This window comes from Sapajus apella, unplaced genomic scaffold (assembly GCF_009761245.1).
Source record: "Sapajus apella isolate SASKATOON/1434 unplaced genomic scaffold, GSC_monkey_1.0 scaffold62, whole genome shotgun sequence".
Taxonomy (NCBI): Eukaryota; Metazoa; Chordata; class Mammalia; order Primates; family Cebidae; genus Sapajus; species Sapajus apella.
In genome coordinates, this window is record NW_022437002.1 from 17,544,471 (window position 1) to 17,557,397 (window position 12,927).

General features: G+C 46.2%; 2 protein-coding genes and 1 pseudogene across 4 annotated transcripts in view; 2 read left to right on the forward strand and 1 right to left on the reverse strand.

Moving 5' to 3' along the window:
* MMACHC (metabolism of cobalamin associated C) overlaps window positions 1-3,088 on the forward strand; it is an 8,193-nt gene extending 5,105 nt beyond the window's left edge. Inside the window, exons 2-4 of the mRNA XM_032247399.1 lie at window positions 1,169-1,363; window positions 2,005-2,157; window positions 2,596-3,088. Coding sequence (XP_032103290.1) covers window positions 1,169-1,363; window positions 2,005-2,157; window positions 2,596-3,009 — 762 coding nt within the window. The 3' untranslated portion in view covers window positions 3,010-3,088. The remainder of the gene's footprint in view (window positions 1-1,168; window positions 1,364-2,004; window positions 2,158-2,595) is intronic.
* Window positions 3,089-3,538: 450 nt separating this feature from the next.
* On the forward strand, window positions 3,539-3,651 carry LOC116529650 (annotated as a pseudogene).
* A 1,376-nt stretch (window positions 3,652-5,027) lies between these two features.
* The window catches only part of PRDX1 (peroxiredoxin 1), a 12,642-nt gene continuing 4,742 nt past the window's right edge, over window positions 5,028-12,927 (reverse strand). For all 3 annotated transcript variants that reach the window (XM_032247400.1, XM_032247401.1, XM_032247402.1), the window contains exons 3-6: window positions 11,453-11,606; window positions 10,283-10,405; window positions 9,930-10,060; window positions 5,028-5,414 (exon numbers count right to left, since the gene is read on the reverse strand). In XM_032247400.1, coding sequence (XP_032103291.1) covers window positions 5,329-5,414; window positions 9,930-10,060; window positions 10,283-10,405; window positions 11,453-11,606 — 494 coding nt within the window. In that variant the 3' untranslated portion in view covers window positions 5,028-5,328. The remainder of the gene's footprint in view (window positions 5,415-9,929; window positions 10,061-10,282; window positions 10,406-11,452; window positions 11,607-12,927) is intronic.

The following is a 12,927-nucleotide window of genomic DNA, read 5'->3' on the forward strand; positions in this document are numbered from 1 at the left end:
TTTTTTTTTTTTTTTTTGAGACAGAGTTTCGCTCTTGTTACCCAGCTGGAGTGCAATGGCGCGATCTCGGCTCACTGCAACCTCCGCCTCCTGGGTTCAGGCAATTCTCCTGCCTCAGCCTCCTGAGTAGCTGGGATTACAGGCACGCGCCACCATGCCCAGCTAATTTTTTGTAGTTTTAGTAGAGACGGGGTTTCACCATGTTGACCAGGATGGTCTCGATCTCTTGACCTCGTGATCCACCCGCCTCGGCCTCCCAAAGTGCTGGGATTACAGGCGTGAGCCACCGCGCCCGGCCGAGTTTTTCATTTTCATTGGTTCATTTGTAGTTGGATGAGGCCTGAATTCTTTGTTGTCAGTCAGTCCATCAATCAATAAATAATTCCCTGGGCCAGGCATGGTGGCTTACACCTATAATCTCAGCACTTTGGTAGGCGGAAACTGGTGGATCCTAGCTAAGGCCAGGAGTTCGAGACCAGCGTGGCCAACATGGCAGAACCCCATCTCTACTAAAAATACAAAAACTAAGGGCCGGGCGCGGTGGCTCAAGCCTGTAATCCCAGCACTTTGGGAGGCTGAGGCGGGTGGATCACGAGGTCAAGAGATCGAGACCATCCTGGTCAACATGGTGAAACCCCGTCTCTACTAAAAATACAAAAAATTAGCTGGGCATGGTGGCGCGTGCCTGTAGTCCCAGCTACTCAGGAGGCTGAGGCAGGAGAATTGCCTGAACCCAGGAGGCGGAGGTTGCAGTGAGCCGAGATCGCGCCATTGCACTCCAGCCTGTGTAAAAAGAGCGAAACTCCGTCTCAAAAAAAAAAAAAAAAAACAAAAACTAGCCAGGCATGGTGGTACACATATGTAATCCCAGCTACTTGGGAGGCTGAGGCAGGAGAATCACTTGAACCTGAGAGGCAGAAGTTGCAGTGAGCCAATATCATGCCACTGCACTCCAGCCTGGGTGACAGGGCAAGGCTCTGTCAAAAAATAATCAATTCCCTGTCAAATTCAGATGGGTTGCTTATAAAAATATATCACATAGCATCAGTGAAAATTCATTGAATAAGACGGACGCTGGGGCAAAAGTATGAGGCCTGAAGGTTAAGGTTTGGGCCAGGCTAAGGCCTAGACTGGCCCTCTCCAGCCTGGACTTAATTTTCTGTTTCAGGTGGCATGGTACAATGAACTCTTGCCTCCAGCCTTCCACCTACCCCTGTCAGGACCTACCCTGGCCTTCTTGGTACTCAGCACGCCTGCCATGTTTGACCGGGCGCTCAAACCCTTCTTGCAGAGCTGCCACCTCCAAATGCTGACCGACCCAGTGGACCAGTGTGTGGCCTACCATCTCAGCCGTGTTAGAGAGGTGAGGAAGGCTCTGTAGCTCCCAAACCTACAGCTGCCTCCAGTTCCTACAGGCTCAATGCAGGATCTAGCCTAGGGCCAGAAGCCACATCAAAGGTGAAATGATACCCTAAAGCCAGGCTTGACATTCTGTGGTATTTCCCCATTCTGCTTTCTCACACACCCAGGTTCCACCACCCTCCTCCAGCAGTCCCCCAGTGCGCAATCAGTCTCACTCACCCTACACTGATGGGCAATTATTATGAACCTCAGACCAGGCTTTCCTTGGCCTCCAAGTGGAAAAGGAGTGAGTCCAACATTCCTGCAAGCTAGACCTGCAAGCTTTATCTTGTCCTTTTGAGGACAGAACAATATTCTCCCAACACACACTCACATACACATAATTATGTACACACATATTGGATCTCCCCAAAGCTGGGCCATGTCTTCCATCACACCGGGACTTGTTATTTCCCTTCGAACACAGGCCATTCTGGAAATAACTATAACTATGTCCACATTGGAGCCTCCCAGGTTAAGGTTATGTTTTCCCTTTTGAAGACAGTACCATGTTGACACACGCATACACAGCAAAGGCTCCCTAGGACAAGGTCATAACTTCTCTCGTGCTAACAGTAGCCTCTAACTTGTCCACTATTCCAGAGCCTCCCAGAGCTACAGATAGAAGTCATTGCTGACTATGAGGTACACCCCAACCGACGCCCCAAGATCCTGGCCCAGACAGCAGCCCATGTAGCAGGGGCTGCTTACTACTACCAACGAAAAGATGTGGAGGCTGACCCATGGGGAAACCAGGTGAGAGGAAAAATGTAAATTAATAGAGGCTGAGAGACTGGTAAAGGCCTCTCCCTACCAGGTCCCACATTCCTCAGCCTTCCCTGGATGGATTTGTTTGACACAATTCAGAACAAATAAGCTGTGTCCTGGCCAGGGGGCCGTCCTGTCACATGCTTTCTGTTGTCTAACTGGGGACTCATGAGGTGAGAAAACCTGGTGTGCAGAACTGTCTTAGGATACAGGGAGAATAGCAGTGTTCAGACTAGTGAGACTGGGAAGCCTAGCCCTTCCTTGTGCCCAGGGTAGTTTATGAAAGGGTTTGCCAAGAGGGAGACAGAGGTTTACGTAGAGTCAGCGTACACTGAGTGGGGAAATAAGTGAACAGGCCTAGCTTGCAGTGATAGCAGTTGGACTTGAGGACCTCCATGACCTTGATTTTCTTTACTGTCTCCCCAGCACATATCAGGTGTGTGCATACACCCCAGATTTGGGGGCTGGTTTGCCATCCGAGGGGTTGTGCTGCTGCCAGGGATAGAGGTACCAGATCTGCCGCCCAGAAAACCTCATGACTGTGTACCTACAAGAGCTGACCGTATCGCCCTACTTGAAGGCTTCAATTTCCACTGGCGTGACTGGACTTACCGGGATGCTGTGACACCCCAGGAGCGCTACTCAGAAGAGCAGAAGGCTTACTTCTCCACTCCACCTGCCCAACGATTGGCCCTATTGGGCTTGGCTCAGCCCTCGGAGAAGCCTAGTTCTCTATCCCCGGACTTTACCATACATACCCTCAAGACGCCTGGGAATCCCAGCAGAGCCCGGAGCTGGCTTAGCCCCAGGGTCTCACCACCTGCATCCCCTGGCCCTTGAGAGCTTTCTCCCATGTTGACTGATTTATGGTGGTACCTGCTAGGACTTAATTAGCTTTGGCAAGCAAAGGTTTTGAGTATAAGGTTACTTCTATCAATATCTTCGGCGAAGATAACAAGCTCAAGGAAATTAAGTTTGGCCAAGATAAAGGCCAGGGAAGATTCAGAATTCTCATCTGCCTTTGGCTCACGCCTATAATCCCAGCACTTTGGGAGGCTGAGGCGGGTGGATCACGAGGTCAGGAATTCGAGACTAGCCTGGCCAACATGATGAAACCCTGCCTCTACTAAAACTATAAAAAGTTAGCCAGGTGTGGTGGTGCAAGCCTGTAGTCCCAGCTTCTCTGTCAGCTGAAGCGGGAGAATCGCTTGCACCTGGGAAGCGGAGGTTACAGTGAGCCGACACTGCACCACCGCACTCAAGCCTGGGTGACAGTGTGAGACTTTCTCCAAAAAGAAAAAAAAAAGAGTGCCTATCTCATATGGGGACTAAAAGAACACACATAAAGCACTTTGGAAAAGTACCTGGGATCGCTTCTCGGCCTTTTGGCTAGGATTAAGTGTAGTATCTGTTCTTATCAGTTTAATTAATAAAAAAAAAAAAATCTGCTATGTTGGCTGTTACCAAAGGCCTGGAAATTCTGTACTGCTGCTCATGGGTGTAGTCTGGGTTCTAGAGGAGGGGACAGATTGGAGTAGCTGATGAACACAAGTGGCTGGAATAGCACCATATGATCCACAGAAGTCTCCTCAGTTCTGAATCTACCCTGGCCTTGAGGGCCCAGAAGAATAACTTTTCCCAGCTGACAACCTCTGAGGAAAATGACATTATGAATGAGAATCAAAACTGGCTTTCTTTGGCCAGGCACTGTGGCTTTCACCTGTAATCCCAGCACTTTGGGAGGCTGAGGTGGAAGATCGTTTGAGGCCAGGAGTTCATAACCAGTCTGGGAAAGAGTGACACTGAAAAAGACTATCTCTAATCAAGGCTAGAACCCAGGAAAGGCTAAGAATTGCCCAGTACTATATACAACTATTACCGAAAGCCCTACCCAAGACCACAAGCCCTTTCTGTCTTCCTCTTTCTTCCATCATTTCAATAGGAACAGAAACCTCCAACTCTTTTTTGAGACGTAGTCTGGCTCTGTCAGCAGGCTGGAATACAGTGGCACGATCTCAGCTCACTACAACCTCCACCTCCCGAGTTCAAGCGATCCTCCTGCCTCAGCCTCCTCAGTAGTTGGGACTATAGGCACGCACCACAATGCCCAGCACATTTTTTGTATTTTTAGTAGACGGGGTTTCACCATGTTGGCCAGGATGATCTCAATCTCTTGACCTTGTGATCCGCCCGCCTTGGCCTCCCAAAGTGTTGGGATTACAGGAATGAACCACTGTGCCCAGCTCCTGTTTTTCACAAAGCAGGTACCAGGCATTTATCAGAAGACGCCAAGTTTCTGGTTCCCATGCAGCCCTTTGAATAGCATGTTCAAGTAAAAATAGGTGTCCAAGTAATCACATTGAGACTAAACTGGCAACCCAGCCTGTGGCACTAAGTCGCAGTGGTCCCGCCAACACTATGGCAGGGCTTATTCTTCTCCCTCACGTGTAGTGAAACTACAGCTAATGCTCGACTTACGACCACGGTCGGGACCACAGGCCAGTCCTAACATGATTTGGTCGTAAGTTGAGTAGGCTATATGTACGGTTGAAATGGTGCAAGCGGAGATGGTAGTGCTGCCGGAAGCTGGTCCGCACTGTTGTACACCCAGCTGGGCAACGTTTGCGCTGCCAGACGCGGAGCAGTCGTGGCTAGCGATTGTGGTCGTAAAGTCGAATGGTCGTAAGTTGCATAGGTGGTAAGTCGATAAATACCTGTAAATGTAACACTCAATTCCCTTCCCTGTGTCTACCTGTGTCAATATTATTCCCCGATTCTTAGGCAGCTCTCCTCATTTTCCCCTAAAGAGGAAAAGCAAAGAGCAAATTCCTCTTAAAATCAAAGACTAATATGTCTCCTAAAATAGAGACTCATCAAGGTCTCAGTTCAAGTTTGATACAAACTACAAAAGATCAATGGGTTGATGCCCTCTACTGATACATCATACAAATCAATGGCCTGCCCACAACACAACTCCGGCCATTCCTATTGTAGGAAGAAAGGCTGGTCTCTCCCACTCTCTGTAGGAAAGGACTCCCTTGTAACACACCACAATTCAGCTGAACCTGAAGTCTTGTGTTTTACTCATGGGGGAAAAAAAATACAAAAGAGGTTTTGTTCTCATGGCTGTCCACTGCAAGCCTGGTATAAACAGCCCGCTCACTTCTGTTTGGAGAAATATTCTTTGCTCTTTTGGACATCAGGCTTGATGGTATCACTGCCAGGTTTCCAGCCAGCTGGGCACACTGCAAGAGAAAGGTACCACTAATTAATAACCTCCTCAATGGTGTGCACCATCCTATGGACAAAACCAGTTCTGCACCCTAAAGGGCCTGAACATTTAGAAATCAGGAAACCTACCCCTGCAATCGGTCTAAGATCATTCAGCCTTTTAGTGTAAGCTAACCATTTTACAAACATTATGTAATTTAATCACCACAGCCTTAAGATGTTATTATTCCTAATTGATTCATACAGCACTTGAAATTTAAATGTTACACCAAAAAGGCAAAGTTCAAATTTGCCAACATTTCCCAATCCTTAAGGGGGAAAAAAAAAGCTAAATAAATGACACACATAGGACTATGTAAACCCTTAGCACCAAACTGCTGTTTCCCTCTGACAGCCCTTTTGAGCTCTGAAGGCAACAACCTCAGTTTGCCTTCTCAGCATTCTTTTTTTCTGAGGCAGAATTTTACTCTTGTTGCCCCCAGTCTGGAGTGCAATGGCACAATCTCGGCTCACTGCAACCTCCTTCTCCCAAGTTCAAGCGATTCTCCTGCCTTAGCCTCCCAAATAGCTGGGATTACAGGCATCCCACCACAATACCTAGCTAATTTTTGTATTTTTAGTAAAACAAGGTTTCGCCATATTGGCCAGGCTGGCCTGCTGACCTCAGGTGATCCAATCGCCTCAGCCTCCCAAAGCGCTGGGATTAATGGTGTGAGCCATCAAACCTGGCCCGATTTTTCCACTGCCATGTGCTGTCATATTCTAGGAGACATGCAGTCACCAAAGTACAGTAGAAACAGCAAGTGTCTCAACTGCTTGAGTGAGAGATGGGGAAGCCCTTTTTGGTCCAAGGATATCAACTTCAGATGTCAAGACTCTACAAAAAGACTATAAACAGCTCTCTAGACACAAAGTATAGATGGAACAAGAGCTAAATAGAAGGACCAGGTGCCATTATTTTTCTAAAATCTCCATCTGATTGTTAGTTATTGGCTACAGTAATATCAAAGGGTCCTAAAGATGAACAAGTTGTAGAGTGATATCAATACAGGTCCTAAAGATAAACAAGTTGCAGAGAACAAAGAACAGCATAAAAGCAAAGACTAGGCCAGGTCAGAGCCAGCTAGTGGTTTGCCAATAGGTGCTACAAAGGGACTAAAGAAAATTCCTCTGGCCAGGTGTAGTAGCTCACACCTGTAATCCAAGCACTTTGGAGGCCAAGGCGGGCAGATCACCTGAGGTCAGGAGTTCAAGACCAGCCTGACCAACATGGTGAAAACCCGTCTTTAAAAATAAATAAATAATAGTTTTTTAAAAATTTCTCTGTCCAGAATGAAACAACTGGGCTTTACAGATAAGTAAGACGAATAATGAACCAGAAAAGACCTTGCCAACTCAGTTTCCTGACACTAAGGCCTCATGGATCTTACAATCATACTTGTATTAGTGACAGATCCCCAGTTAAATGTTTCACTCATATCCAACAGTGGTGGATTATTTTTAAATAATGGCAGCTGATCCCACTTTCAAGTTCATCTGAAGTGCCATGACTCTCCAAAGAGAAAACTAGTCACATTTACCTCAGTACAGAAGACACTAAACAATGTCTTTTTTCAGCATTTTAATTACCAACAACAAGAGGCAGGCTTTGAATGTGGATCCCAGTTCCACCATTTACTATGAATAAATGGTGTGTTTTAAATATTGGTTTATTGGTCCTAATTAACATAGACTTATTTGTCAAATATAACACATATTAAGTATATGTAAAAATAGTGTTTGGCAGCTGGGCACAGTGGTTCACAACTATAATCCCAGCACTTTGGGAGGCCAAGGCGGGAGGATTGCTTGCGCTCAGGAGTTTAAGACCAGCCTGGCCAACATGGCAAAATCCCATCTCTACAAAATATACAAAAACTACCAGAACATGGTGGTGGAACCCTGTAGTCCTAGCTACTCAGGAGGCTGAGGGAAGAGAATCGCTTGAACCCAGGAGGTGGAGGTTGCAGTGAGCCGAGATCACACCACTGCATTCCAGTGTGCGTGACAAAACAAGATTCTGTCTCAAAAAAAAAAAAGAAACACTGTTTGGCATTCATAGGCTCTTAAATGGTGCCTATTTAAAAGGCTGTACATATTCCAGTGGGATGCGAAGCAGCAGAAACCAACAGTGTGAAGAAGCAAGCTTCAGAGTCACAAAAGCTTGGATTCGGAAGACTAACCTAGGAAAGTCCAGTTAAAGGGCCCACCTTTGCCATTCCCTGCTCCTTAATGCTGAACCTCATCCCCCACTAGGGGGCAGTCTCAGTAGATGTCAGCTGAGTAACGTGTTATCTGGCCAGGCTAACTGCCCAGACATCCTTCTGCAATGGGTACTTCCTGATTATCAGTGCTCACTGATCCCTATATGTTTGGGAAGTTCCAAAGGCAGCACCAAGTACTCTAAGTATAGAGTACAAACATACACCACTAATTCTTTTTTTTTGAGCTTTCTAAGGCCGATTTCAGCTCTGATCTTGTGATTTAAAGAAAATGAGGTTATTGGAGTCTGGATTAAGGCCAGGCATGGCGACTCATGCCTGTAATTCCAGCATTTTGGGAGGCCAAGGCAGGCAGATCACCTGATGTCAGGAGTGAGAGCAGCCTGACCAATATGGTAAAACGCCGTCTCCACTAAAAATACAAAAATTAGCTGGGTGTGGTGGCAGGCACCTGTAATCCCCCCCTACTCAGGAGGCTGAGACGGAAGAATTGCTTGAACCTGGGAGGCGGAGGTTGCAGTAAGCCGAGATCAGCCCACTGCACTCCAGCCTGGGCAACAAAGCGAGACTCCATCTAGAAGAAAAAACAAAACACACACACAAAACAAAAATCATCCAGGTGTGGTGGCGCAGGCCTATAGTCCCAGCTACTCAGGAGTCTGAGGTACAAGAATCACTTGAACCAAGTAGGTGGAGGTTGCAGTGAGCCAAGAACATGCCACTGCACTCCATCATGGGTAACAGAGTAAGACTATGTCTCAAAAAATAGTAATAAGGCCGGGCGCGGTGGCTCAAGCCAGTAATCCCAGCACTTTGGGAGGCCGAGGCGGGTGATCACGAGGTCAAGAGATCGAGACCATCCTGGTCAACACGGTGAAACCCCATCTCTACTAAAAATACAAAAAATTAGCCGGGCATGGTGGCGCGTGCCTGTAATCCCAGCTATTTAGGAGGCTGAGGCAGGAGAATTGCCTGAACCCAGGAGGCGGAGGTTGGGGTGCGCCAAGATAGCGCCATTCCCCCACCGGGGGAAAAAAGGGAAAACCCCGTTCAAAAAAAAAAAAAAAAAAAAAAAAAAAAGAAAACCAAAAACTTAGCCAGGTGTGGTGGCAGGTGCCTATAATCCCAGCTACTTGGGAGGCTGAGGCAGGAGAATCACTTGAACCTGGGCAGCAGAGGTTGCAGTGAGCTAAGATCGTACCACTGCACTCCAGCCTGGGCAACAGAGTGAGGCTCCATCTCAAAAAAAATTAATAGAATTATTAGCCAAATGCAGTAGCTCACACTTGTAATCCCAACACTTCAGGAGGTCTAAGTGGGCAGATCACCTGAAGTAGGGAGTTCGAGACCAGCCTGGCCAACATAGTGAATGAAATCCTGTCTCTATTAAAAATACAAAAATTAGCCAGGCGTGGTGGCTCACACCTGTAGTCCAGCTACACGGGAAGCTGAGGCACCAGAATCACTTCAACTCAGGAGGCGGAGGTTGCAGTGAGCCAAGATTGCGCCACTGCACTCCAGCCTGGGCAACAGAGCAAGACTCTATCTCACAAAAAATAAATACAAACAAATACGTAAACAAACTATATGGATTAATCTCTTCTCTCAATAAAGTTATTTTTTAAATGCCATGCTTTATCTCCAGATGTGATGCCCAACCATTTTGTTTTGCCCTAATACATCTGTGAGATCCTCCTACATTCAGTAAATTACATCTTTAGCAGTAACTGATTCTAAATGAGGTCAGAAGAGAAGAGTATGTATAGTTTGAATAAAAAGCCTTTATAGGGGCCAGGCGCGGTGGCTCAAGCCTGTAATCCCAGCACTGTGGGAGGCCGAGGCGGGTGGATCACGAGGTCAAGAGATTGAGACCATCCTGGTCAACATAGTGAAACCCCGTCTCTACTAAAAATACAAAAAATTAGCTGGGCATGGTGGCACGTGCCTGTAATCCCAGCTACTCAGGAGGCTGAGGCAGGAGAATTGCCTGAACCCAGGAGGCGGAGGTTGCGGTGAGCCGAGATCGTGCCATTGCACTCCAGCCTGGGTAACAAGAGCGAAACTCCGTCTCAAAAAAAAAAAAAAAAAAAAAAAAAAAAGCCTTTATATTCTCCTTCCCAAGCTTTCCCATTACCCTCACCCTCACAACATGCTTCAAGTATTTCTTGAAGAGAAATACTTACCCCCCTTTTCTTATTTGATAGCTGTCCTACCATCTTTCCCATTCTACCACCACTCTGTTGTCCTGTTATCAAACAGATGGCTTACCTTCCCCATGTTTGTCAGTGAACTGGAAGGCCTGAACTAGTCTCAAAGTCTCATCAACAGAGCGGCCAACAGGGAGGTCATTTACAGTGATCTGCCGAAGAATACCCTTATCATCAATGATAAAGAGGCCCCTGGAAAAAGAGATGAAAGGAAAAGCAATGTGCTTTTGTTAAAATACAGAAGCTTTAAATCTTAAGAAAACAGACTGGTCTCCACACTTGTACTGGCCTGGCCCTTAGTGAGGAGGCCCCTGCATAAAGGAATGAAATAACGAAGGAGTCTACAGATTAGGGCTCTAGACTTCTCCAAATAAAAGGCTTTCAGCCAACTGGATACTTGTCCTGATGACATACCTGAATGAGATGCCTTCATCAGCCTTTAAGACCCCATAATCCTGAGCAATGGTGCGCTTTGGGTCTGATATCAAAGGAATGTTCATAGGTCCCAATCCTCCTTGTTTCTTAGGTGTGTTGATCCTATGGCAAAAGGCAAACATACAGTTACATTCATTCAAACTCGTGCCTTAACTGTACCTATTCCTCTTTCCCCTTTCCCATATTCCTAATCCAACTTTCCCAAAAAGCTTTTCTGTTTTTTCCTTTTCCAGCAATAAAGTGAATGCTGAGAACAGTTAAGGTAGGTCACTAAGGTACACTCAACTGCAACTAAAGCGGCTTCTCCTCTATTGCCAGGTAACAGGAGCAATAAGAGAAAGTCCGACTTTGTACTCCTTCCATGAGAAGCCAATACTTGAAAGTCTACTGCCAAAGAATCCCAGTTGCTGTTTAAAAAGTTCATATGAGGCCGGGCGCGGTGGCTCACGCCTGTAATCCCAGCACTTTGGGAGGCCGAGGTGGGTGGATCACGAGGTCAAGAGATCGAGACCATCCTGGTCAACAAGGTGAAACCCCGTCTCTATTAAAAATACAAAAAATTAGCTGGGCATGGTGGTGCGTGCCTGTAATCCCAGCTACTCAGGAAGCTGAGGCAGGAGAATTGCCTGAACCCAGGAGGCGGAGGTTGCGGTGAGCCGAGATCGCGCCATTGCACTCCAGCCTGGGTAACATGCGTGAAACTCCGTCTCAAAAAAAAAAATAAATAAAAAAAATAAAATAAAATAAAAATAAAAAGTTCATATGACAGCCGGGCGCAGTGGCTCATGCCTGTAATCCCAGCACTTTGGGAAGCTGAGGTGGGCAGATCATGAGGTCAAGAGATCGAGACCATCCTGGCCAACATGGTGAAACCTCGTCTCTACTAAAAATACAAAAAAATTAGCTGGGCGTGGTGGCGCACGACTGTAGTCCCAGCTACTCAGAAAGCTGAGGCAGGAGAATCGCTTGAACCCGGGAGGCGGAGGTTGCAGTGAGCTGAGGTCGCGCCACTGCACTCCAGCCTGGCGCCTAGTGATGGAGTGAGACTCTGTCTCAAAAAAAAAGTAATAAAATAAAAATAAATAAAATAAAATAATAAATAAATAAATAAATAAAAAGTTCATATGCCAAATGGACCAAGAGATTTACCATGCCAGGTGACAGAAGTGAGAATCCACAGAAGCACCAATCACCTGGCAGTTGAGTTTCTTAAATTCTTCTGCCCTATCACTGAAAGCAATGATCTCCGTGGGGCACACAAAGGTGAAGTCAAGAGGGTAAAAGAAGAACACAACATATTTTCCTGGGGGAAAAATAGGAGTCATAGGTTAGCATTTGAAACAGACTTCCTTGCTTTATATTTTTTCCTTATAACCACTAAATGCCAAGATGCTCAATATGGATGTCCTCCTAGTAGCTACTTTTAGAACCTACTGCAGTAGGAAGACCTGAATGAAAAAAAGTTCCTTCCAATCCAGTGATTTATTTGCCTGCCTCCATGTTCTTAGCTGCCAACTACAAAATAAACACCGTTCAGTCTAATTTTGATCTTTTCTGAGTGGTTAAAATAAGCATAAACACCAAGTTCTCCAAAGAAGACAGCAAAAGCAAGGACAAAATTATCTACTGCATGGCCTACTACCAATGCTTAACAAACAGTGCCCAGAAAAAAGCTGAATTGCAGAGCTCCTCTCCTGTAGAGATAAAAGACCAATAAGAAGTCGGAGCCTTTGCACTTCTTTCATGATGAACTATAGTAACGGAACAAGTATGGTTTAATCATATGTGTGTACCTACTCTGCCTGACAAGACAGGAAAAATTTAAAGCTAGGCACAGTGCTGTGTGCCTATAGTCCCAGCTACTTGGGAGGCTGAGGTGGGAGGATCCCTTGAGCCAGGAGTTTGAGGCCAGTCTGGGCAACATAGCAAGACTGTCTCAAAACACAAACACACACACACACACACACACACACACACACACACACACACACACAGAAGACGAAGGTATTAGTGAGTAACAGAACCTCTAGCTGCAATTTTAATGAAGTCACTCGGATTAACCATTGAATTAGCTCTTCAAACTGGCCAGGCAGCCTTCTAGCCACACCCAACAGGCCTAAATATTTAAACAATTCCAAATATTCACTCATTTCCAGGGAGCAGCAATGTTTGAAAGTCAGACAGGCTGGGTGTTGTGGCTCAGTCTGGCATGGTGGCTCATGCCTGTAATCCTAGCACTTTGGGAGGCTAAGTCAGGTGGATCACCTGAGGTCAGGAGTTCAAGACCAGCCTCACCAACACGGTGAAACTAGTCTCTACTAAAAATACAAAAATTAGCTGGACATGGTGGCAGGCACCTGTAATCCCATAAATCCCAGCTACTCGGAAGACTGAGACAGAAGAATCACTTGAACCAGGGAGCCAGAGGTTGCAATGAGCCAAGATCATGCCACTGCACTCTAGCCTGGGTGACAAAGCAAGACTCAGTCTCAAAAGCAAACAAACAAAAAAAACTAAACATGAAGACTTTTTCTTTCATTAATCATGACTTTTTTCTTTCATTAATTGTGATTTTCTTTCCCTTTCTTTCTTTCTCCTTCCTTCCTTCCTTCCTTCCTTCCTTC